Source organism: Colossoma macropomum, unplaced genomic scaffold (genome assembly GCF_904425465.1).
Source record: "Colossoma macropomum unplaced genomic scaffold, Colossoma_macropomum, whole genome shotgun sequence".
NCBI lineage: Eukaryota > Metazoa > Chordata > Actinopteri > Characiformes > Serrasalmidae > Colossoma > Colossoma macropomum.
In genome coordinates, this window is record NW_023494785.1 from 40598894 (window position 1) to 40625483 (window position 26590).

A 26590-nucleotide genomic window follows, 5' to 3' on the forward strand; every position below is an offset into this window, starting at 1 on the left:
ATAGGAAAACAGCTAAAAACACAGCAGAAAATAGCCAAAGCATTTAATGCTTCTAAAAGCTAACTTACAGAAAGCTACTACATGAAATACATTGCCTAATGCCTGAGACATTGTTTCATGTTAGTTTTGAGATATGATTTTGACCTAAAACTTATTTTTATCAAGTCCATTCTTGATGTGAGATGCATGTACTGCGTTGTAAGGCAAAATAGTCCCCAAAGAAAACATATTTTTCACATTTAACACTATTTTCAACAGTTTAAAAGTTGAACACAAGTATAGGTTTGCTGGAATTTTTATACAGTTAATGAAATGATTCCTGTCAATCCTCTAGAATTAACAATTTCACATAAAACCACTGAATTACTTCATTTACGTCTCAAAATTGAATTATGCAGACATTTTTTTTTTTTTAAATGGCTTTTGGAAAACTTTTAAATAATGTTTGGGTGGCCATGGAGATAGAGGCTGTCCTTGCTAGCTACCTGAACAGTAGTAGTTCCAGCATATTAGCTGGGCTGGAACATAATTTATTCTCAAATTAAGACATTCACATACTTCCCATATTGTGTTGTAGAGTAAACATAACTTTTTTTACATAACTTTTTACTGTATCCTGATCTTAAAAAGTGCAGTATGGCAGGAAGCTAAGTCACTTAGAATGGGAGCTAGCTAGAGTATTAGCTTAGCTTGTAAATGTAGATGTCTTTGTGAAGCTAATGATAAAATTGTAAATGTCCTTTAATAATGAGGGATATATCTATGATCTGAAGTAAGAATGACTCGGATGTGTCAAAGTAAGTGAAGTAGAGGTTGACTTAATGGATAACGGGTTTTTAATGTTGGCTAGCTACCTGCTTTGATAGCTAGCTAGCTTATTTATTTTGGTTTAAAGAAATGAAAAGGGCCAAGCAAACACAAAAAAGATGGTTCATGGGTTCTTCAGTAAAGAGAATGTTCTGTTTAGAAACATGAGTTGAGTATGTGCCCATTTCGTGCTTAAATGGTTCTTTGCATGTTGAAATGGTTCTTCAGATTCGTAGAGAATGTGTTGTGTATATGGTTCTATATAGCACCAAAAAGGGTTCTGGTATTGGTACAATGCCAAACTTGTAAGAATGGAAGAGCCCTGTTTGGTGCAATATAGAACCAATTTCAAAAAGGTTCTATACAGAACCATATACAACACATTCTACCAGTGTATGTATATATATTGCTGCTGTCGGAACAAAACCTTGTATCTCCATTTTAGTTGACGTTTTTCAGTTTTGACATAATTTGAAAATGCCTGTTTCCCTTTACATTGTGTGTAAATTCCATGATGAATGGACTAAAAAATCGAATTTGAAAAAATTCTGGTTCCATTGACTTACATGAAAAATGTTTTTTCCTTCTCCTGTAAAGTTACCATTTTGGAGAAACGAGGTTTTATTATCTATATATATCTATATAGAACCTTTTTGAAATTGGTTCTATATCGCACCAAATAGGGCTCTTCCATTGTTACAAGTTATATATATATCTATATATATATATATATATATATATATATATATATATATATACCTTTGTCTTCCTTCCTGTCTCTACAGTAATCTATATCTCAGTGGATATCTCTCTCATACTGTCAGTCCTTCCACCCCCACACTCCTCTCTTTCCATCTGTCCTCTCATGCCTTCTTTCTCTCCCTCCCTCCATCCATCACCCTTTCTCACCTGCTCATTCTTTTTTTATAGCCGTGTCACCTGGCGGCTCGCTCTGCGTGTGTTGGTGCACATGTGATTGTGAATATGTGCGCTTGTGTAGGTGGGTGTTAACAGGTGTGTCCTTGTACAGTAAAATAGGCCAGTTGATTGGTCTGAGTTTTTATGCTGCGATCTGTAAAATAACCTGATGTCTAGAAATATGATTAGGGTGTAGAACCTCTAGAGAGTACACAGAGAACATACATCCACACATATTATCTCCACAACCCACATATAGTATATTTGTATTTCATTTTTCTCTTTATGTGCACATTTCAATTTTACTTTATTTTATTGATATATTTTGTATTTATGTGTTTTGAGAAAGATCTATAATGATGATACAAGCGTTCCAATAAGAGTCTTATGGCAAATTATTACAGTTTTCTACAGGATACTGCACAAGTATTATAGCTGAAAGGCTGTATGGATATTAAAATAAATTATTATACAAGTATACAGCTCTATAGAAACCGTATAGTTTCTTATAGTAGTACTATGGATTTTTTGTAAGGGTTAACTTGAGGTGTATAATTCATTCTGATTGAACTTAAGAACTTCATATACACACTGAAATCAAGACATAACAATACAAAAAAAAATTAATCCAAATCTTGAGGCACGGAAATCATTACACAGAATGTTTCATCATGCAATTTTTAGAAGAAAATTAAGAATTATCAGTCATTCGGTTTTCTAAAAGTGGTCTCGTGAAATTTTCCGTTCTTGAGAAACTTACAAAGTCAGAATTGATCGTAGCTGTAGCTGTAGATTTTATGCGTCTAAAAGCTTCCTCACATAAAATGATTACACGTAATGGTTATGAATATGTTGCCTGATGTCTGAGACATTGTTTTATGAGAGTTTTGAGAGGAGGTTTTGGCATAAAACTTATTTTTTAAAAATGCATTAATGGTAGAGAGGTACATACAGGGTGTCATAATACAAAATATCATCATCATTATTAATATTTTAGATTTTCCACATTTTATTAATATTACAAATACAAACTCAGAAGTAGTACATGAAATAGTAACAAATACACTCAACAATGCCTGTGATGTGTAGGTTCACCGGGTGTTCCAGATAGTAAATAAAATGTACAAATATATGTTTAAATATATTTGCAGAGTGGCCATTGCGACCCCTGGTTCCATTCACCACCACTGTAAAGAAATCAGCAAGTTTCTCTACAATTCATTTTGTTTTACATCAAACCACTATGAATTATTTGTTTACATCTCAACAACTCAGTTGTGCATCTCAACAAATTAATAAAGAAATTTTGAAAAAAAATTGTGGACTTTCCCTTTAAGTAGCTCAGCCAGTTCACGAACAGCACAGCATACATTTTGAATTGTAACGGTTTTAACCGTCAGGCTGCTTCAGTTTGATTTTAATTCACTCAGCGCCTGAAGAAAACATGGATAAGGGTGAAAAAAAGCCAGAGATTCACAAAAAGGTAGAAAACACGACTATATGTGATGGAAGAGAAGCTGTTAGTTAACCTGACTAACATTAACTACGAAGTCAGAGGCAAAAAAGGCGATTTTGGTAGCTATAGGTAGCTAGTGGCGTTAGCTAGCTTAGCTAGGTTAGCTAAAGCTGACGAGCTTGTGGGGAGACGCTGCCAGTCACGGCATCATCTGCACATACGATCTGAAACATTAAAAGTTTTAGTTTTTATAGTACTATTTATCTTGTAAACCCTTTCCGTCTAAGATACGCATTTGGAAAATATTAAAGCTCAGATTTCCCCTCAAAAATAGCACCTTTTCTTTACAAGGTCTGAGGAGAAAAGGCACGTTTAGCTAAGCTGACTAGAAGAAAGATTAAGAAGGTTTTCTTTCCTTCCTTCATACTCGTGAAGAGCGCCGGGGTGTTTTACTGGAGGTGAAATTTGCCTTGTATCAGCAGCGGGACTGAAAACAGACTGGAATAGCGATGGGGATTCGATTTCAAAAGAATCGATTCTTCAAAACTAACACGTCTGGGACCCGGAGTCGACTCTTGCGTCCAAAACTGCGTTTACTACAAATGTATACTGTACATACTAAACGAATGAACTGACTTCTAGCGGTGGCGTGCTGGTTTTGGCACACTATTTAGTATGATAATTTGGACTCAGCAAACGACTCCGAGAGTCGAAACGCTTGGAGTCGACTCTTCGACTCTGTCGTCTGCCGTGTTTGGAAATCGGCTCGAGGGACATTTTGACGGAGGCGAGTGTAACGCGGGACAGAGTCTCAGTTTAAGTAGCGTGAGTTTGTCTGCTTTAAACAATACTAGAACAAATTCTGCTCACAGAAACACTTTTAATCTATCTTTTCAGTCGAGGATACATATTTGGAAAATATTAAAGCTCAGATTACCCCTCAAAAATAGCACTTTTTCTTGAAAGAAAATGCGAGCTTTACACAGTCTGAAGAAAAAAGGCACGTTTAGCTAAGCTGACTCGTTTAAAAAGATTTTCTTTCCTTCCTTCATACTCGTGAAGAGGGCCGGGGTGTTTTACTGGAGGTGAAATTTGCCTTGTATCAGCAGCGGGACTGAAAACAGACTGGAATAGCGATGGGGATTCGATTTCAAAAGAATCGATTCTTCAAAACTACCTCTTACGACTCTTACGTCCAAAACCGCATGTTCTACTAATTTATACCGTACATACTAAACGAATGAATGGGCTTCTAACGGCGGCGTGCTGGTTTTGGCCATAGATCTACATACCTAGATGCCGCGTTGATTGTTGTTGCCTATCTGAGGCGATACGTGTGCGCGTCCGCCATGTTGGAGCGGTCAAGATCCGCTTGTGAACAAGTTCACTTGAATTGAGAGATGATGAGTCTCAGGATTAAATCGGTCACAACTTCCTTATTACTCAACCGATTTTTACCAAATCTTTTTGTTATAATCCTCAGATTAATCTAGGCTGCACAGACTTCTCTCGGTAGCTTTTATTTCAGACAAGTCATCACAATTTTATTTCAGAAAAGTCATCACAATAGTTCATCACTCCTCGCACCTCATCAAGTGAAATAGCCTATCAAATGGTAAGATGGGCTAAAATATTAATCAGATATAATCATTAGTCAAACTACCTGATATGACTTAGTATAATCTACGAATTTATTGCCACTATAATCTGTAGCTCCTTCAAAAATTGGGTCGACTATGTTTTGCATGGTTTAATCTACACTGTATCCCTTTTATCACCAGTGTTCTGGCTAATTGTGCTACCTTGTTGAAATGTTCACTGTCGTGCATATTTATAGGTAGAGCTCTACACAAAACTGTAGATAGGATATTTTGATAGCCTAAATGATGTTATTAGGAAACGTTACCAGCATTAATAGAAAAAATAGGATACTTTGATCGCCAAAATCACCCTATCAGGAGGTGAGTAGTAATATTAGCTGAATTAACTGTACTGAATTGACATTAACTGTACTGAATTAACATTAAAAACAGATAAATAATAAAACATTTTATACACTAAGTTGCTACACCATACTAATGCTATGCCCATGCTCGGTATGACTGCTTGATGGGTAGGACAGATTGTTAGAACACCTGGCTCTGGTCTCGGTTAAAATTAAGTAGAGCCGAGGAGTCGACTCCGTCAACACCAGCGGAAGGAACGGAGAGTCAAAGTCGACTCTAGAAAACCCGGAGATGTGCATCACTAGTCTAAAATAGCACCTCTGTGGAAGTCGTCCTGGCTCTCCTGAAGGCTCAATATTGATCAGACAGTGTGGTCAGGCTAAAGTCAGCCTCCTGCTTTTAATGAGGCCACTTCACCTAAAATAGGCCTGCTGATCCACACGGGAGTCATCCTGGCTCTGATCCTTCTCCAGGAGGAAACAGCAAATCCAGACGGACTCTCTGCCTGGCTCCTAGAATTACGCACATGGTGGGCGTTGGACAGATCAGCATCGAAGTATTGATGCTTCCGGCTCTGGGAATCGATCCTTACATAAAGTGAAGTCGAAAGTGTTTTCTTTGCTGAGCAATTTTAGTACCTTTGTTTCCGTGAAACTTAAAGTGCTTTGAGCAAAAATAGTACAGCAAGTTAATGTGTAGCTCCTGAACGTGACATACACAGGTACAGTCGTGTGCAAAAGTTTGGTCAAATTACAAGTTTGGTTCTTTGACTGAAATAATAACATTTAAATGCACGATTGAAGTTTATTTGCTGAATTTAACATAAAGGGAAAAAAGTAAAAACATACAATGTGGCCTGTGCACATTTTATATTATATGCTTTTTTTGTTTCCTCCAATATTAAATGCAGCAAATAAATAGAAATTATGTGGTAAAATTAACAGAAAAATACAGTTTTTTAACTCAATTTCACTTAGAAAATCAACAGAACGTGTAATACGTTTCCTTTCCAACCGTAGTGATAGATCTAATGGAAGGTTAATTCAGTTTAACATGTTTAACTTCTTGAAACATGTTATCTCTTGGAGAGCACAATTTTACAGTAATAGGTTTGTAAATACACACGTATACATATGTTTGGCGGATTAGGCTAAGGCAAAGACTTTAAAATATGTTTTTATTAACTTTGCATCAGAAGAAATCACAGATTTCTCATTTTTTTGGGCAAAAGAAGACTTTAAAGTATCAGTCTTGGAATACTAGCATTTGTACTACACTGTATTGGATCGAAAATAGAAAATCAGCTGTATCACTCATCCCTAAAACATGACCAGTGCTAGAAGGGATTGGAAGAAAGAGGTTTAAAAAAGCAGTGGAGGGGAACAATTATCCTGATTATAAGTCTCACATTTGCTGACAGCTGCTTTAGTGATGGAAGATGAGGCTAAATCGCCTCAAATCTCATTTCAGTGCCCATTTTAGCAAAGCGCTAATGATGAGATTTATTATTGTCGAGACTCATTTAGGCTCCAAAGAGAACTCGCGCACACAAGCGCACGTACAGCAGAGATGGTCGTGTTTGATCTTTCATCTCTCGTGCTGATAAAGGACAAAAAAGAGACCACGCATCAATTAATGTGCTTTTGAAGCATGAAAGCGTTTCAATACAACTTGGTTAACCTGTGTGTGTGTGTGTGTGTGTGTGTGTGTGTGTACGTGTGAGCGAGAGCTTGTGCGGTTCACGCCGTGCTTCAGACCGTTTCATCTAGTTTAGATCTGAGACTGAGACAAACTGGCAAATCTAATCAGAGGCTCTTTGATGAAGAGAATGAGTCATCATAGGTCTTTGTGCATGTGTGTGTCCTGAACTTACCTGAAACACCTAGAAACATAACCTGAGACCTGAGAAATGATGTTAAAGAGCAGAAAGGAGTTTTTTTTTTTTTTCAGTTTTTGACATCATTTGAAAATGCCTGTTGCCCTTTACATTGTGTGTAAATTTCATGATGAGTGGACCAAAAGAAACCGCCCAAAATGACTTGGAAAAAATTCTGGTTCCATTGACTTGAATTGAAAGTAAAGTAGGTTTTTCCTTCTCCTGTAAAGTTACCATTTTGGAGAAAGCAGCGGTATGTTTGAGAGAGAGGGTATGTTATTTTTCGTGGGTGCATAGCTGTTTTCTTCTGACCTGAGTGACGGGATACCCTGTTTGTGTTTCAGTATGGGCGGTCAGACAGCTACCGCGTGGCTACCACGCAGGACAAAGATGATAAGAGCTCCCCCAACAAGAAGAAGAAAGGGACAAAGGATCTGGATGATCTGAAGAAGGAAGTTCCCTTGGTAAGACCCTGATTCCCACGCAGTGTACAAATACAAGTGCACATGCCTGCATCACAGATTATCAGGGGCTCGCAGCAAATATGTCCCTTTAATTTTTCTTTTTTTTGTTCATCGCATGCAAATTAAGATTAAGTGACCCTTATTAGTCCCACAACAGGGAAATTTCACGTCCGCATTTAACCCCTTTGTGCAACGAAACACCACATACACACTAGTGAACACACATACTAGGGGGCAGTGAGCACACTTGACCAGAGCAGTGAGCACACTTGACCGGAGCAGTGGGCAGCCCTGTCTGCAGCACCTGGGGAGCAGTTGGGGGTTAGGTGCCTTGCTCAAGGGCACTTCAGTCACATACTGTCGGCTGAGGGGATTGAACCAGCAACCTTCCGGTCACAGGGCTGGTTCCCTAACCTCCAGCCCACGACTGAAATATTAAAGTACAAACCTGAAGTGGCCAAACTGGCTGATTAGCGATCTTTATTCCTAGCTCTCAATACATACTAGCTCCCGAATGACGACAGACACATTATTGCTGCCCCATAAAAGGGTTACGCCACCAATCAGAAATTAGAATTTCTATTGCTTTGATAAAACCCATGACAAGTCTCCAAGGGAAGAAAATATCTTTTATGCTTTCTTTTTCATATTTATTTGCCTCAACCCAGCAGATAAAGTTTGAATTCTGTTGTGATATAAACAGACCACCGTTAAAACGAACAACTTTATGGGCGCAAGAAGACTTTAAAGTATGCATCTTGCAATACTAGCGTTTATAATACACTGTATTGGATCGAAAATAGAAAATCAGTGCTATAACTCATCCCTAAAACATGACCAGTGTGAGAAGGGATTGGAAGAAAGGGACGACAGAGGTTTAAAAAAGCAGTGGAGGGGAACTGATTATAACTCTCACATTTGCTGACAGCAGCTTTAGTGAAGGAAGATGAGGCCAATTTGCCTCAAATCTCATTTCAGTGCCCATTTTAGCAAAGCGCTAATGATGAGAATGACTAAAAGTTTTACAGCACCAGTCAGAAATGTACATTTTTAATGTACATTTTATATGACTTTTATATGCCTCAACCCAACACAACATACTGTTGTGATATAAGCAGACCACTGGTAAAGCTGACAACTTTGGAAAATAATTCTGACTAAAATAATCTGTTTGTATGCTAGTATGTAATAATTGTGACAAGCCAACTGTTTAGAAAATGCCCCAGAAATGTTCAGGAAGAGGCCAAAATGCACAAATTAAAAAAAAAAAAAATTAGAGATGTTTTATTTTAAGCTGTCTAATCAGATGTGCCACAGATTAGTCCACACATTATTTTTTTAAAAAGGCATGGGTTCACTCAGCGACACAAAGATGAACGATTTACGTTAAACACGAAGTGCTTTTTTGATTAAAAGATCTAGATTCATTTCTGAATCTGTTGCAACTTCAGACCTACTGAACAATGCAGCGAGCATTCTCAACACCTGAATACTGCAAACATCATAGCGACTCTTGCTTACATTTGTAAGGTTGAAAAAAGACGACTTCATAAAGGTCAAAATTGCCCATAAAAGTCCAAGAGGCAGAAATCATCCCTTGTAAAAAAGTTTTCACATAAACGCTTTCTAAATTCTCATAAAGCTTTGCTGTCGTCCAGTACTTTTACAGTCTCAGTAAATGTCCTGGTTGTCAAAACACACATAAAAAGCTTTCCTCAGTCTTTTTTGTTTACATTTCTGTGTTTAAAGTTCTTTCCCTTCACTCCCTTATTTAGACAGAACACAAGATGTCCGTAGAAGAAGTATGCCGGAAATTCCAGACGGATATAGTTCAGGTGAGTGTATCTCTCATACACACATGCTTGCCCTCAAGAAAAATGCATCCAGTATCTGTTCATTCTGGGTCGATGTCTTAAAATGTCCACTAGGTGGCACTGTAATGCAGCACGTCCACAGGGAGATAAGCTGGTTAATTGCTACATGCACTTCATACACACCGATCGGGCATAACGTTATGACCACCTCCTTGTGTTGCGCTGGTATGAGTGGATTAGACACAGCAGTGCTGCTGGAGTCTTTAAACACCTCAGTGTCACTGCTGGACTGAGAATAGTCCACCAACCAAACATATCCAGCCAACAGCGTCCTGTGACCACTGATGAAGGACTAGAGGATGACCAACACAAACAGTGCAGCAGCAGATGAGCTATCGTCTCTGACTTTACATCGACAAGGTAGGAGTGTCTAATAGAGTGGACAGTGAGTGGACAGAGTATTTAAAAACTCCAGCAGCACTGCTGTGTCTGATCCACTCGTACCAGCACAACACACACTAACACACCACCACCACGTCAGTGTTACTGCAGTGCTGAGAATGATCCACCACCCAAATAGTACCTGCTCTGTGAGGGTCCATGGGGGTCCTGACCACTGAAGAACAGGGTAAAAGGGGGCTAACAAAGTATACAGAGAAACAGATGGACTACAGTCTGTAACTGTAGAACTACAAAGTGCTCCTATATAGTAAGTGGAGCTGATAAAATGGACAATGAGTGTAGAAACAAGGAGGGGGTCATAATGTCATGCCTAATTGGTGTACAAATAAATTGTCACATACAGTTTGTGAAACAGCTTCTAGAAAACACAAACAGCCTCAGATCACTTTATAGATGACTGTGGCAGTGTCATTGTCCTGCTTTGTGTCCAAAGTAGGAATAATAACATTTCATCCAATGCAAGTGTATTATATATGGACAAAAATCTACATAAATAATATAATTTTAACTGCAGTTTTTACTCTCCTTCTGTCTCTTTTAGGGTCTGACTAATGCGAAGGCAGCGGAGTTTCTGCAGCGAGATGGCCCGAACGCTCTGACCCCTCCCCCTACTACTCCAGAGTGGGTGAAGTTCTGCAGACAGCTCTTTGGAGGCTTCTCCATCTTACTGTGGATCGGTGCCATCCTCTGCTTCTTGGCCTACGCCATCCAGGCTGCCACTGAGGACGAACCCGCCGGGGACAATGTAAGACACACATTAGGGCTGCAGCTAATAGTTATTTCTATCACTGTCTTCAATTAACTGACTAGCAGATGTCCTGCAGTGTGGGTGCTTTTCTTTTAAAGGTCCCTGCAAGTGAATTGCACAATGAAAATGACATAGCTTTGCATTATGTTGCAGTGTACCATGCCAAACCTACACTTTGAACACTCTAGATGTAGCCTTGCTTGGTTTCTCTCCATTTGCCTTCATTATCAGTCTAAATTATGGTTGTGTGATGGCAGTTTCTTCTTTTGTGGCTCATCGATACAGTAGAACCCATATGTTGACATTTGTTCACGGTTTCGTCGACTAACCATAGCCTTAACGTACTCATGCAAACAAAATGTTAACTACTCATCCTAGACATAGACATGAATACCTCAATAATGCATACTTTGCGTCAGTCTTAATGAGCACATCACTGTTGTTGGAAGAAAACCTTGTATCTCCCTTTTTTGTTGTATTTCAGTTTTTTGACATAGTTTGAAAATGCCTGTTGCTCTTTATGTTGTGTGTAAATTTCATGAGGAATCGACCAAAAGGAACGGCCCAAAATGACTTGGGAAAAATTCTGGTTCCATTGACTTACAATAAAAGTAAAGTATGTTTTTTCCTTCTCCTGTAAAGTTACCATTTTGGAGATACAAGGTTTTCTTCCGACATCAGCGACATGCTTTCTATCACTAGATGCAGTATCAATAACTCAAGTGCTCCTCTCTCTCCCTCAGCTGTACCTGGGTATCGTGCTGTCGGCCGTGGTCATCATCACCGGCTGCTTCTCGTACTTTCAGGAGGCCAAGAGCTCAAAGATCATGGAGTCCTTCAAGAACATGGTGCCCCAGGTACTGTCCGCTCGCTGTTCGTTCACCAGATGCCGTGGTTTGAGAGCACTCGCTGCGTTGAGTGTGTGAGTGTGTGTGTGTGTGTGTGTGTGTGTGTGTGTGTGTAATGCTCTCTCTGCCTGCAGCAAGCTTTGGTGATCCGTGAAGGAGAGAAGATGCAGATTAATGCGGAGGAAGTGGTGGCAGGAGATCTGGTGGAGGTGAAAGGAGGAGACAGGATTCCTGCTGACCTCCGGATCATCTCCTCACATGGCTGCAAGGTACACATATATACACGCACACAAAAGTACACATACAGTGGCGCTTGAACGTTTGTGAACCCTTTAGAATTTTCTATATTTCTGCATAAATTTGACCTAAAACTTCATCAGATTTTCACACGAGTCCTAATAGTAGATAAAAAGAACCAAATTAAACAAACAAGACAAAAATATTAGACTTGGTTGTTTATTTATTGAGGAAAATGATCCAGGACTACATATCTGGGAGTGGCAAAAGTATGTGAACCTTTGCTTTCAATATCTGGTTTCGTACAATGTCAGGGCTTTTTGGGATGAAATAAGGCAGTGAATTAAATAACTGTAGGAACAGTGAGATTTTGAACTATGTGTGTTTGCAGGTGGATAACTCCTCTCTGACTGGGGAATCGGAACCACAGACACGATCGCCCGACTGCACCCACGACAACCCACTGGAAACCCGCAATATCGCCTTCTTCTCCACCAACTGTGTAGAGGGTACTGACTCTTTTTCATACATTCATTCATTCGTTCATTCATTCATTCACCCACTTACTCTTTCATTTGAATTCAGTTCAGCTAATATTAATTCATATGTAATTTTTGGTTTATTTTATTTTGTGCGTCAGTAAAAGCAAGAATTACATCTCAGCTTGTTCGTCAAGGATGAATAAACTCCAGTACTAATTTATCTTTGAGGTCATTCATATATAACAGCAAACATAGCACATCTTACAGTTCACCAGAAATTGAATTTGCATCAGTTTCCTCGAACTTCAAATATAAATCACACACTTGCCATTTGAGATTACTCAACAACTTAACTGTGTGATGGGTTAAACATGCAGTTTGCACAGTGCTAAATGGTGGGGCATAAGCTTTCATTGCTTGATAGCTACATTAGCCTCGTAGCTCCAGCACAAAGCTAACAAAGCAAACTCCAGACACCAAATATGTCTTGGCTGATTTGCTTTTATGTATTATTTAGCCAAAAATGAACAAACCATCCATGAATTGTTAACCAAACTGTAGGATTTTTGGTGGAACTGTCCCTCTTAGAGTGTGTGATCATTTATTACATTCAGCTGACTGAGTGTGCCGGACTGTCTCTTGTTCTCAGGAACTGCACGTGGTATCGTTGTATGCACTGGTGACCGTACAGTGATGGGCCGCATTGCCACTCTGACCTCCGGTCTGGAGACGGGGAAGACGCCCATCGCCAAGGAGATCGAACACTTCATCCACATCATCACCGGTGTGGCTGTCTTTCTGGGAGTCACCTTCTTCATTCTGTCCATCATCCTGGGCTACAGCTGGCTTGAGGCCGTCATCTTCCTCATCGGTATTATCGTGGCTAATGTGCCTGAGGGACTGCTAGCTACTGTCACTGTGAGCATTCTTAAAAATTACACACAATTATTCACGCACATACACTCACTAAAAAGGTTGGAATTTTTGTCATTTACTCAGCTTATGTTTAAGCTGTTATATTGTAATACACAACCTAAGCTACTTATCCTCTGGGTCCGCGGGGGGTCCAGCGCTCATTGGGCAGAAGGCAGGAAACACCCTGGACAGGTTGTCAGTCTATCACAGGGCAGACACACAGACATATACATTACACCGAGGGGCAATTTAGCATCTCCAGTTCCCCAGACTGCATGTCTTTGGACTGGAGTACCCGAAGGAAACCCATGCAGACACGGGGAGAACACACAGACTCCACACAGAAAGGACCCTGGTCACCCGTCTGGGGAATCAAACCCAGGCCCTTCTTACTGTGAGGTGGCAGCACTACCCACTGCGCAGTCCGTATTATCCTTGTTATAGTTATAATATTATAATAAAAAATATTATTACACTGAAAGGTATTTTAGATGTTTTGGTCAGTTTTTTCTAACAGAAATGCATTAAATGTTAAACAATGTGCGGTATCTGGATGTTCATTTTATTTCTGATGTTATGCAGTTTTCTCAGACATCTTAGAATCATCTACAGCAAGGGTGTCCAAAGTCTGGCCCCGGCGCCAAATGTGGCCCACAGACAGATTTTAATTGGCCCCCGACTTCTGTTTTACAGTGTATTTTAAGCCGCCCGCCAGCCAATACGTTGCAGTTCTTCCTTTCGCTTATCGATCCAAAGCGCTTATCGATCCAAACTGTTCTGAATGAACAATCCAGGAATAAAAGAAGCCTCGTGCATCTTTTATGCAGTGATAATAAACACAGTAGCTCACATAAAACTCGGTTTCAACGTGCTGATATTTTGAAAACTTAATATTTTGAATCATCTGTGAATAATAGTTCAGCCCTCAGGTATTTTTGACACAGTACGATCTGGTCCTCTTTGAAAAAAGTTTGGACACCCCTGGTCTACAGCTCTAGACAAATGCTCATTTTCTATAAATTTTAAAGGTTGAGGACAGCATCATATTACCAGTGATGGACGAAGTACACAAATCATGTACTTGAGTTAAAGTAGAGAAACCCAAGGTAAAATATTACTCCAGTAAAAGTAGAAGTTCCTCCCTTCAGACCTCCACTTGAGTAAAAGTACAAAAGTATTTGCCTTCAAATGTACCGAAAATAAAAGTACCAAAAAATTAATTATGACTCTAATGTCCTATTATCATTTTTGTAACAAGACTCTTTCTTTATTTGCAACTTAGTTACAAGTTTAAGTTTAATAAAAACTTGCTTTAAACTTCACAAATGTTTTCCTTTACTAAACTGCATCTGTAGGTCTCTGTTCATAAACATAAACTAGCAAAAACACATTTACTATAAAATTAAATAGTGTTTGTATAAATTCAGAAAAAAGACATCAGTCACAACTGCATATGTGTCCATATTTCTATATTGTGGTCTATTTATACAAAGTTAGATTAGTTCCATCATTTATGTTGAATAGACACACCCAAAATTTTACACTGCTGCACTGATGTTGAACCGTATGCTCGCACTGGGTCGGTATGACCAACAGGTCAAAACAAGCTCAACACAAAGTGACCGCTATGCCCTGATTGGTGTTCTTGCTTCACACTTCAAAGGAACGACAGATTTCGCAAAATGTAGTGGAGTAAAAAGTGAGATATCTGACTTTGAAATGTAGTGGAGTGAAAGTAAAAAGTCGCCCAAAATGGAAATACTTCAGTAAAGTACAGATACATGAAAAAAATACTTAAGTACAGTAATGAATTACATTTACTTAGTTACTGTACACCAGAGACACATAGAATACAGGTGCATTAAATATTCAGTCAGTCAATCCTTTTAATCTTTCTTTTTTTCTGCCAGGTGTGTTTGACTCTCACAGCGAAGCGCATGGCTCGGAAGAACTGTCTGGTGAAGAACCTGGAGGCTGTGGAGACCCTGGGCTCTACCTCTACCATCTGCTCGGACAAGACCGGAACTCTCACGCAGAACCGCATGACCGTGGCCCACATGTGGTTTGACAACCAGATTCATGAGGCTGACACCACTGAGGACCAGTCCGGTTAGTGGCCTTCAACACATCACTGTGAGCTAGGGCTGCACCTCAGTCATTCTCTAATCAAGTAATCAATTAATTAAGCTACTAATTAAACCATTATGCCTTCTGCAGTTTCCTGCGGCACCTGATTGTTGTCTGGAAATTTGAATACTGCAATAACCCATAATAAATGACTCTATTATCCATGCTGTAAGAATCATGTACTCTGTTTATTTTGCAGCTGTATGAGCTAAGTTGAGGTCCTTGAGATTTTTAATAATAAGGTCAAAAATGTAAAATAAAGGCAGCAGCAATGAGGCGTCAACATCCCATATATTTTGTGAAGCTCTTGCATTAATTTTTTTCATAGTAAATATTGATAACATCAATTAAAGCTTAATTACATTGCAGAAAATTTGGGGTTTTATCTTAAAAAGGTTACTGGATGGCCTTAAAATTTCGGGTTAGTTGAACTTGGAATAGCAAGTTCACAGAACAAGAATCTGTGTCTTATTCTCTGACATGATTTAAAGTGGCAAGAGATTTAAAGTTGCAAGAGTTGAAAGCAGAAAGAGGCACAGTTGCATTAAGAGATCTTGCAGGTCAACATACACAGCATACACTTATCACCTCATCTGAACATTAACTTCCTTCTTTGTAGGTGCATCGTTCGATAAGACCTCAGTGACGTGGGTGTCTCTGGCTCGTGTGGCGTCCCTGTGTAACAGGGCAGTGTTTAAGGCAGGCCAAGAATCTCTACCTATCTTGAAGAGGGACGTGGCGGGTGACGCCTCCGAGTCTGCTCTGCTGAAGTGTATTGAACTGTCCTGCGGCTCAGTGAAACAGATGAGGGAGAAGAACAAGAAAGTAGCCGAGATCCCATTCAACTCCACCAACAAATACCAGGTCCGCATTTAATCCCTTGAACATAGTCATATCAATCAATTATTAATCATATCGCTGTTGTCGGAACAAAACCTCTTATGTCCAAAATGGTAACTTTACAGGTGAAGAAAAAACTTTATCTTTAATGTGAGTCAATGGAACCAGAATTTCTTCCAAGTCATTTTGGGTCATTTCTTTTTGTCCATTCATCATGAAATTTACACACAGTGTAAAGAGTAACAGGTACTTTTAATCATGACAAAAAAACTGAAAAACAACAAAAATGGAGATCCGACAGCAGCGATAAGCTGTATTATACATTAATTACTCTGGAACTGCTGTATGAGGTTAAGAGTTTCCAAAATTGTAAAATTTTAACCGTCAAAGAGTCCTTAAAGTGATAAGAACAAACTAGCTCCATTTAGCAAATTCACTCATGTCATTTATTCCAAGACATGATAAAATTTAGCAGTTCTTAAACCAAGGTTTGAAATACAGGGGTTACTGGGGGGTCCAGGACCTCCTAATTAACCTCTTGGACCTTCTGAATGTCTCAGTCAAAATTCTGGGAGCTCCCTGAAAATAAACTTATTTTGATGTGACACTCAAATACAACTGCCCGCACTGATGTCGCGACTTGTGGACATGCACCTCTGAACTTGGTGCTCTCTGCACCCGAGGCACTTAATTCAAAATGAATGAATTTGAAGGTAAATTCGCTTAGCAGGTTCGCCTCTACAGGCGACTCTATGGGATGCGATGCAGCACGTCCAGTGTGCGATGGCGTTTAAAGTAGTCAGTCAACGTGGGACCAGAGAATATTTTTCACATTATCTTAGACAACAAGATAAAATATCTTTAAAAAATGGCGTACATTGCCACCACAACCCTCTATCAAATACATACCTCTTTTCTTTTTAGTTATATTAAATACCCACAGCTGTGATTCATAAGACTGTTACACACTTCCTTCTCTCTCTTTCGTAGCTGTCTATCCATGAGACGGAGGACCCCAATGATAACCGTTACCTGCTCGTGATGAAGGGGGCGCCAGAGCGCATCCTGGACCGCTGCTCCACCATCATGATACAGGGCAAGGAGCAGCCCATGGACGAGGAGCTGAGGGAGGCCTTCCAGAATGCCTACCTGGAGCTGGGAGGATTGGGAGAGAGAGTGCTGGGTGAGAGAGGAAGAATAATCAATAAGAGATAATGAAATGATGACACTCAGGCCAATAAAAAGTAATCAAATAATCAAATTGAACTGAATTAAAGTGAGAGAAACAGAAAAATGCTTCTGTTATACACTACAACAAAAACTGTAACCATTGTTTTCTATAATACAAAGCCAATTGAGTTGTAGACAAAACATGACATTGTTCGTCATTTACTAACTTATTGTTATTCTCAAAACATCGAACATGACCTGACACTTGACGTAGCATTTGCACAGCAGTGTACGATGCTGTATTGAACTATTTTCACTGCTTTTCTCCATCTCAGGATTCTGCCATCTCCTTATGCCCGAAGATCAGTACCCCAAAGGTTTTGCCTTCGACACAGATGACGTCAATTTCCAGACAGATAACCTGTGCTTTGTGGGCCTGATGTCCATGATTGACCCACCCCGTGCCGCCGTGCCCGATGCAGTGGGGAAGTGCCGCTCAGCCGGTATTAAAGTCATCATGGTGACTGGAGACCATCCCATCACCGCCAAGGCCATTGCTAAGGGTGTGGGCATCATCTCTGAAGGCAACGAGACAGTGGAGGACATCGCTGCCCGCCTCAACATCCCAGTCAGCCAGGTTAACCCAAGGTAAGAGCTGCATGATGTAGCTGTGGCCAATATATTATTTAAGCAATAGAACACGAGAGGGAGTGTGTTATCGTGAAATAACATCACGGCTGTGATTTGGTCGCCGTAGATCATCACAGCCGTGATGTTATTAGCGAAAACACACTCCTCGAGTGTTCTACTGCTTTTATACAACAGTTGAATAAATAAAGTAATAAATTAATAAACTGGGCCGTGAACGCGGCGTTTAATATGTTTTAATGTTCGCAGTTCCTTCACCAAATTATAGTTCCTTAACAAGCAGCTTGTTGCTACATCAGAGTAACGAACTCTGCACACTTGCTGCACAGCCGACAGTTCGTTCTCCAGCTCCACACAGACCGGCCAGTTTGGGAATTTAGTGTAGTCTCATCTTCAGAGTCTGACCAAATCGGCTGTCGGTCAAATGTGATCTTAAAAGTGTCCATTTTCTGTTTGTGGCAAAGTAAGAAGTAAAAATGTTCATATGGCTCGAGTGTCTCGTACAGCTGTTGCTTAGCAACGGCGTCTCAGCAGAGTGATACAGTGTTTGTGAAAAACCTGTGATGTTATGGTGAAATATCAGCACAGTTAGAACGCTTCTCAACCAATCAGCTTGCGTGGCCGGTACTGCCTATTGCACAATTGCTGATGTAATTTCAAGATTGGAATTACAGTTAAGCAGTTGATAACTTGACATATTTGTGCTCACGCATGCACTGACACATGCATAGCAACTAATTGTGTCAATTTTTGGATTTTTAAATTCGAATATCTTGGTCATTGGTGTGGAATGTGTGTTTCAGAGATGCCAAAGCTTGTGTAATCCATGGAACAGAACTGAAGGACATGTCTCAGGACCAAATCGATGAGATTTTGCGAAACCACACAGAAATTGTCTTTGCCAGGACTTCTCCCCAGCAAAAACTCATTATTGTAGAGGGCTGCCAGCGACAGGTACACATAAATACATGCATTTCTGTCATTATGGGGACATTTGGTTCCCACAGAGTATACCACACAGACTTGATAACCTAAAACTTTTGCAATCTCTGTCTCTCTGTATCTCTCAGGGGGCTATTGTAGCTGTAACCGGTGATGGTGTGAATGACTCCCCTGCTCTGAAGAAGGCCGATATCGGTGTTGCCATGGGGATCGCTGGGTCTGACGTGTCCAAGCAGGCTGCAGACATGATCCTGCTGGACGACAACTTTGCCTCCATCGTTACCGGAGTAGAAGAAGGTGAGTGGACAAGAGGAGACCATTGCTGATGCGAGGGTGAACTGTACTCTTACTGAATGCTACAGTAATTATAATACAATAATTGTAATAAATACAGAAATAAATAATAAATCTCACTCTCCCTCCAGGTCGCCTGATCTTTGATAACTTGAAGAAATCCATTGCGTACACTCTGACCAGCAACATCCCAGAGATCACTCCCTTCCTGTTCTTCATCATCGTCAACATTCCACTACCTCTGGGCACCATCACCATCCTCTGCATTGACCTGGGCACAGACATGGTGAGACACAGAGAAAATACAAAAATGTAACAAAACACGATCTGATACTTTCTCATGTGTTTACTTCAATTTTATGAGTGGAGTTTATGAGAGCTCACAAAAACGTGTTTTCACCAAACGTTTTGGGGTACTGTTCAATTTATAAGTCACATGCCGTCACATCAACATGACCTCTACTGTATTTCCATAAGATAATCTATTCTGCTAGTCAGCAATCATTTTGATATATAGTGTAAATACAAAATGTAGTTTTACATAATGTGTCTCTGTTTCTACAAAGCTATTTGCATTTTAGCTGATGTTAGTGCCAGCCTAACCAGTGTTAGTGGTTGCTCAGGCAAGCTCTAAGTACTGTGGGGACGGTTTTGTTGGTCTGTCAGGTCTTGTGTGGTTGTTAAGATTCATTCAGTATTTTTAATAAATTTTTAAACTCCAGTTTTGGAAGCACCTGTTTTTTCAATGACTTTCCCCTTCCTTAAATAAGTAGACTGCATTATATTTAATCTCTTCAGAAATGCTTCCTTTAAGCTGGGGCCACACTATAAGACTTTTTCACCCTGATTTGCCCCTTGCGACAAATTTTCACAATCTGAAGCAAATGGTAGTGTGAGAGGAGAAACGAGTGAATCTTTAGGTTGCTCGGATTTCCTCTGATATTATCAAACGTTTGAAATTTACGACTCAAAACGTTCACGAGTCCTGTAGTGTGAGAAGCTCCAAGATTTACTCAACGAGTGATTCGAACAATAGCCAATCAGAGTGCTAGAAGAGCGGAGAAAAAGGAGAAGTACATGCACACCGCCTGAACAGCGGAGCACGGAGACAGCTGACAAATAAGAGCCGTAATTATGTTTATAATGTAAGGATCCAGTCGTCAGGTCACTCTCTTCACAATTTCAAGCCAGCTCCCAGTTTGTAGTGAAATATTTCTCCAGCTCTCACTCTATCAGTGTTTCTTAGCCCCATATTAATCCCCAGTTTACACAGTTTTTCCTGTAAAAGCACAAACAGGTTTGGCCCAGTAAGCTTAGCTTTGTTTGTGTCGTGTGATCTCTGAGGAGATCTGGGAGTTATAGTTCTTTTTCATAGCCCAAACTCATTATGTGTGTTATACTCTCTTTTCGCCTTGTCGTCTAATGTCGTCTAGAGTGCCCTCGCGACAAAAAGACAAGAAATTCTGTGACAAACTGAAGTTTGTGATGCTCTCCTCTGTTAAGATTTTAGAAGTCGTGTAGTGAACACCCAGCCCTAGTTGTTTTAGATGCACGTGGAGGAACTTTGTGAGGCAGCTAAGGTGAGTTTAGGTAGTTGTTTGTGTGAACGTTAGTGTCTCTTTGAAGAGGAACATAACGTCAGTGGGAACAGCTTTTACACCAGCTGTAACTTGTTTTGTTTAGATTTATTTAGAGGGTTTTCTGTTGAATTTGTGTTTCCTCTGGGGCTCCCGAGTGGCGCAACCGTTTAAGCGTTGACCTTGTCGTCAGGAGATCACGAGTTCGATCCCTGGTGATGCTACAGCCATCTGTGGCTGGGAGTCCAAGCACAATTGGCCTCGCTCTCTCTGGGTGGGTAGGCCCCCCTTCTCCCCCATCACTCATCGCGATGCTAGTCACCGCAGGCGTCTGTTAGCTGGCATAACGAACCTGTCAGTTGGCGCTTCCCTCAGAGCGCGTTTGGCTGTCCAGTGACATTGCATTAGCGGCAGTTCGAATGGATGCAGCGGTGCTTCACGGGTCTCGGAGGAAGCCTGTATTAGCCTTCACCCTCTTAGCGTTGGCAGTATCGTGTGATTGGGGGGTTTTTAACTAGTGGGAGTAATTGGAGACGACTAAATTGGGGAGAAAACTGGGGAAAAATCCTGACACTGAAAAATGAATATCTTGTGCTATCTGACTTTTGCATCGTACTGTATATATAAGCATTCGCTCTCTTTCCATCTCTAGGTTCCAGCTATCTCTCTGGCTTATGAGGCAGCTGAGAGTGACATCATGAAGAGGCAGCCCAGGAACCCACTGAGGGACAAACTGGTCAACGAGCGTCTCATCAGCATTGCTTATGGACAGATTGGTATATTTAATACACACACAAATATACGCAAAAACACACATGCATATATAAGCACTCTCTATTTTATTCCTGCCTCTTATGTTCAGTCACGTATAGACATTTGCAGAGTGTGTCTCTGTTTGCGTGTGTAGGTATGATCCAGGCTTTGGGAGGCTTCTTCAGTTACTTTGTGATTTTGGCTGAGAACGGCTTCCTTCCCTCTATTCTGGTGGGCATCAGACTCAACTGGGATGACCGTTCCATCAATGACCTCGAGGACAGCTATGGACAGCAGTGGGTAAGCACCGTGCTTGTTGCTGTGTTAGAACCTGACCATTCATATTGAGTTTGGCTGGGTTTTTGGACATTTCTCAGATATTTCTTGGTTTTGGGTCAGGTTCTAATTTAACTTTCATAGCCAATTTAGACCTTTTAATGGATTTTGACCCGCATTTATACCTTGTTTAGTTTTTCTCCCTACTTTTTAGCTTCCTCTTGACCGCTTCCTTTTTTTTTCCATGTAGTTACTGAAGAGTCCAAAATTTAGCATGGACAAAACATTTCAGCCATGTTTTTAATGCTCTAGTCTGTCTGTGATTTATTTGGATTACACTTAGAATGTCTTCATGCTTCTCATTTGCAGACGTATGAGCAGAGGAAGATTGTCGAGTTCACATGCCACACAGCTTTCTTTGTCAGTATTGTGGTCGTGCAGTGGGCCGATCTCATCATTTGCAAGACCAGACGCAACTCTGTGTTCCAGCAGGGCATGAAGTGAGTTCACACACTGTGTGCATTAGTTTGGATTAGGGCTGCAACTAATGTTTATTTCTGTAAAAAGTTAATCTATTGAATATTATTTAACGAATCAAGGCTGTTCCCTCTCACTTCGCTTTGTCACAGCAGCATCATTCAAATTTCTGTCGGTGTGACAAGGGATTAAAATGAAATAATGGAAACAGTAGAAACTAACGCAGCCTGCAAAACTTACCACATCATATGAACATCATACATTGTTCTAGGTTTTTGTTTTTGTTTCATTGCAGCCCTATTTTAGATGTTAATGTGTCTGTGGTTGGGGTGCAAGTATACAAGGTGTAATTGCATCTTTTTGTTTTTCTACAGGAATAAGATTCTGATCTTCGGCCTGTTTGAGGAGACAGCTCTGGCTGCGTTTTTGTCCTACTGCCCAGGCATGGATGTAGCCCTCAGGATGTACCCACTAAAGTAAGTCACGCACATAAACACCCACACAGGAATGGAGACCTAAAGAGTCGCCACAGTTATGACTGCATCTGCATACAGTATGCTGGACGTAGAGATTTACATGTTGGGTCATCTGTGATGGATCCCTTAAAGTCCAGACTTTCAGTTGAGTTTAGATAGATAGACAATTGAGTGCTAGATAACTGAACTGTTGAAGTAATTGATTTTCCATCTAGTGTCACAGTTACCAGCGATTATGAAATCCAGGACAGGAATCGGGATTCTGGAAACAAAGACCTCTGATCTGTGGAGAGGAAATGAATCTTAAACTTTCTTTTCTCTGTTTTCTGTCCAGACCTTCCTGGTGGTTCTGTGCGTTCCCGTACAGCTTCTTAATCTTTGTGTACGATGAGATCCGAAAGCTTCTCCTGCGCCGAAACCCTGGAGGTATGTGTTCGGCCACCTCTTTAATGCACACACATATAATGTATGGTGTAAAATCCAATTCAAAATTTGCAAGCGAGGAAAAACGCTCTTGCACAAGGAAAACTACTCTTGCGCACATGAAAAATTCCTTGTGCACGCAAAGAGAAGTACTTGTGCAAGGAAACCACACTCGCGTGCGTGCGTGAAGACAACGACTATCGCAAGGAAAGCCAGGGAAGCCGAAGTGCTTGCGCATGGAAAAATTAGCCCGACACTCAACTGTTCTTTCTGCTCGCTATTGAGCTTCTGCTCGCTATTGAGCTTCTGCTCGCGTAAGAGTTTAATTTAATTGACAGCTGTGGGCGGTTCCCGACATATGATTGGTTACTACTGATTTCTGGAACTGCGTTGTGACTGGCTGGCTGTCAGTGGTCATCAGAGCTTTTGCTGCATATTTTTCACTCTAGAAGACGACCTTCAGAGTCCGCCAGTATGATGGCCGAAACACTGCCTGTAATTACTGAATTCTGTCTTTGTGAATGTTCAGTAATCATGATTAATGATAAAACTACTCAAAATTTGCAAGCGAGCAAAACTGCTCTCGCGTGAAGAAAACTACTCTTGCGCACAAGAGTAGTTTTTTTTGCGCGCAAGACTAGTTTTCCTAGCGCAAGAGCGGTTTTGCTCACCTGTGAATTTTGAATTGAATTTGACGTCATACATAATGAACACACAGATGATATTTAGCTGTGGAGAGGAATTTAGATGACAAGTATCAACTAATGCAAGTAAGGCAAGTGAAAATCTCTTAAATGTAGTAAATCTAGTATTTCTCATTATGAGATTCTTCTAGGAATATTATAAGATTATTCAACTTGTTTCTAATTGCATCAAAAGAAAGTGTCTTATTCTATTGGCAGACCATTTTGCTTGTTTTTAAGAACTAATTTTTTTAAGAACTTTTCTGCCAGAAGAGTTAGAGCATATCTCCCAGTTAGGAAAATTCCCCTAGAAAAAAAATCATATAATATTCTTACAACAGTCTTAAAATTACAAATACTCGATATATCGACTACATTTCACTTCCTAAGATCACTTTTGCAGCGAGTGACTTTCGATATAATGCTGTTTAGTGACAGTGTCTCTCTTCTCTCTCTCCTACAGGTTGGGTGGAAAAGGAGACATACTATTGATCGATGAATTCCTTCTTTACTCACGCCCCTACATCTTCCATTTTTCTTCTACTCCTCACCCCTCCGTCCCTGTTGAAGACGCACAACCACACGCTCTATACCTCCCCATTCAGAGAGACAGCAGCTTAGAGCCGACACCATGTCTGCCCCAAAGAGAAAAGAAAAAACACCTTTCCAGACTCCAAACCAAACCCCGCCCCCATCGCCCTATAATACTCTTTGCATGTCTTTTCACTCGGGTGTGTACATAAAGTCTATTATATATTTACCAATGGCAGCTGCATAATCGTTATGTAGATCCGAGAGGAGCTTTCGACGCAGAATTGGAGCGTACGTACATGCGAGTGCGTGTGTGTTTGAGTGTGTGTATGCTCGGCTAACCGAGGGCCAGCCCTCCGCCCCTTCCTCACACCACCCCCCCTCCTCCTCCTCTTCCTTCTCCATGCCTTTCTACTCCTTCCCTTCTACTCACTCCATCACTCCGCCTGTCCTCCAGTCGCACACGGGTACACGGATCACACGACTTGCGGCAGACTCTGGTTAAGACCCTGAGAGAAGACACTTTCATACGTTCCTTTTCCTTTCTTCATCTTTTTACGTTCTGCTTTGACTGATTTTTTTAAATATCTATTGAAAATGGAGGGAAGCATGTTGACTCTTTCCACGTGAAAACATAAACACTTCTCGTTTCCCTCTCCCTCCGCACTACCTTCCGTCTATCTTTGTGTTTTCTGCTACAGTAACCCCCCATCTTTCAGATACAACCTCATACTGTCAGTTTTAGAATAAAACATGTATTAAATATCATTTTAATCAAACGTAAGATCACGGAAAACAAAGGCACTAAAGAAGCAGAGCGGTTCTCATGTGATGGGCTGTGAGTGGAGTGTAAGGCAAAAAAAAAAAGATGCAGGGAAATGTCGACTATCAGGTATTGGGTGGAGAATCAGTACGTACTTGACAGTGTTTCTGGTTCTACTGCCATTATGCATCCATACACACCAGGTTCCGCTTTTCCTTAGACAGTTTTATGTGTGTCTATCATGTCGTTACATATCAGCCGACTGATTTTACATTATCTGACGTATCAGTCGCATATCATGACACTATTTTCCTTCTTTTAAAGAAGAATAGAAGGTCTTTTAGCAAACCGTTGCTAACTGTTACTGCAACCAATGAGGAATTTTAAGCAAGACTAAAACAAAGCAAGGAACCTGGTGTGTGGGGGCCTCTACTGTGGGTTTTATCAGGAAATGAATGTGTGTTCTGGTGTGTGGAGCCGCCCCAGGTCTTGTGCTGCGCGTGTGAGTGTGTGTATGATTGTGTGAGTGTGTGTGTGTGTGTGTGTGTGTATGGTGGGGGACAGCGCGCTGTAGCAGTCTGCCTCAGGCTGCATCCATCTCAGACAGGTGTGGGGGGTGAGACTAAAGAAAGAAAAGAAAATACTAATATGATAACAAATTGTAGAAGTGTTTGAAAGCAATGAAACCAACACCAATAAAACATCTAGAACATTTAATACAACCTAGCAAAGTCTGTGCGTCTTCATTCCCTCCTCAGCGTTCTGTTATTTGTTGGGTTTGCTCAATATACCGTGAAATATCGCAGCTGTCGGAACAAAACCTCGTATCTCCATTTTTTAGTTTTTGACATAATCTGAAAATGCCTGTTACCTTTTACATTGTTTGTAAATTTCATGATGAACGGACCAAAAGTAATGGCTCAAAATGACTTGGGAAAAATTCTGGTTCCTTTGACTTTCATTAAAAGTAAAGTAGGTTTTTTCCTTCTCCTCTAAAGTTACCATTTCGGAGATACGAGGTTTTGTTCCGACAGCAGCGAAATGAAATCTTAACAAGCCAGAATATCTTGGAAATGATCAATAAATCACACGATTATCAAACTAGACTGATTAGCATGTACACGCTTAATCAGCTAGCTTTTAGAAACGTCTACAATGATCTTATTTTAGCAAAAATAGCTACGAAGAACACTCTTAAAAAAGACGGTTCTTCAGGGGTTCTTTAGTAAAGAAAATGGTTCTATAGCAAAAGAATCCATCAAAATGATTGAAGGGTTCTTTGCATTGTGAAAGGGTTTTTCAGACTGTGCTATAGATGGTTCTATATAGAACCTTTTGGAAAAGGCTTCTATATTACCACCAAAAAGGGTTCTTTTGTTGTCAAGCTTGTTAAAAAGAGGAGTGAGAGAATCTCAAAGGCCAGATTTTTTTTTCCTTTGCTTGAGGACCACCACCATCCCCTCACAAAGAAGTATACTCAAAATTCATTTGATTAAGTAAACGAGTAAAGTTTAAGTATATTTCCAAGTATACTTTATGTAGTAAGTATACTAATATCAATGTACGTACAGTATACATATTAGTGTTTTTGGGACTGAATTGGTCCACTTTTTAGTTTATATTGTAAGTTTATTTTT

The 26590-nt window shown here is 40.3% G+C and overlaps 1 protein-coding gene across 1 annotated transcript in view; it reads left to right on the forward strand.

Moving 5' to 3' along the window:
* atp1a3b (ATPase Na+/K+ transporting subunit alpha 3b) overlaps nt 1–25679 on the forward strand; it is a 43445-nt gene extending 17766 nt beyond the window's left edge. Inside the window, exons 2-21 of the mRNA XM_036594838.1 lie at nt 7348–7467; nt 9243–9302; nt 10285–10488; nt 11235–11348; nt 11474–11608; nt 11968–12085; nt 12708–12976; nt 14884–15082; nt 15720–15964; nt 16931–17123; nt 17446–17758; nt 18562–18712; nt 18829–18997; nt 19126–19280; nt 21224–21347; nt 21479–21624; nt 21970–22100; nt 22452–22553; nt 22888–22979; nt 24123–25679. Coding sequence (XP_036450731.1) covers nt 7348–7467; nt 9243–9302; nt 10285–10488; nt 11235–11348; nt 11474–11608; nt 11968–12085; nt 12708–12976; nt 14884–15082; nt 15720–15964; nt 16931–17123; nt 17446–17758; nt 18562–18712; nt 18829–18997; nt 19126–19280; nt 21224–21347; nt 21479–21624; nt 21970–22100; nt 22452–22553; nt 22888–22979; nt 24123–24151 — 3069 coding nt within the window. The 3' untranslated portion in view covers nt 24152–25679. The remainder of the gene's footprint in view (nt 1–7347; nt 7468–9242; nt 9303–10284; nt 10489–11234; nt 11349–11473; nt 11609–11967; nt 12086–12707; nt 12977–14883; nt 15083–15719; nt 15965–16930; nt 17124–17445; nt 17759–18561; nt 18713–18828; nt 18998–19125; nt 19281–21223; nt 21348–21478; nt 21625–21969; nt 22101–22451; nt 22554–22887; nt 22980–24122) is intronic.
* Nucleotides 25680–26590: the final 911 nt, after the last annotated feature.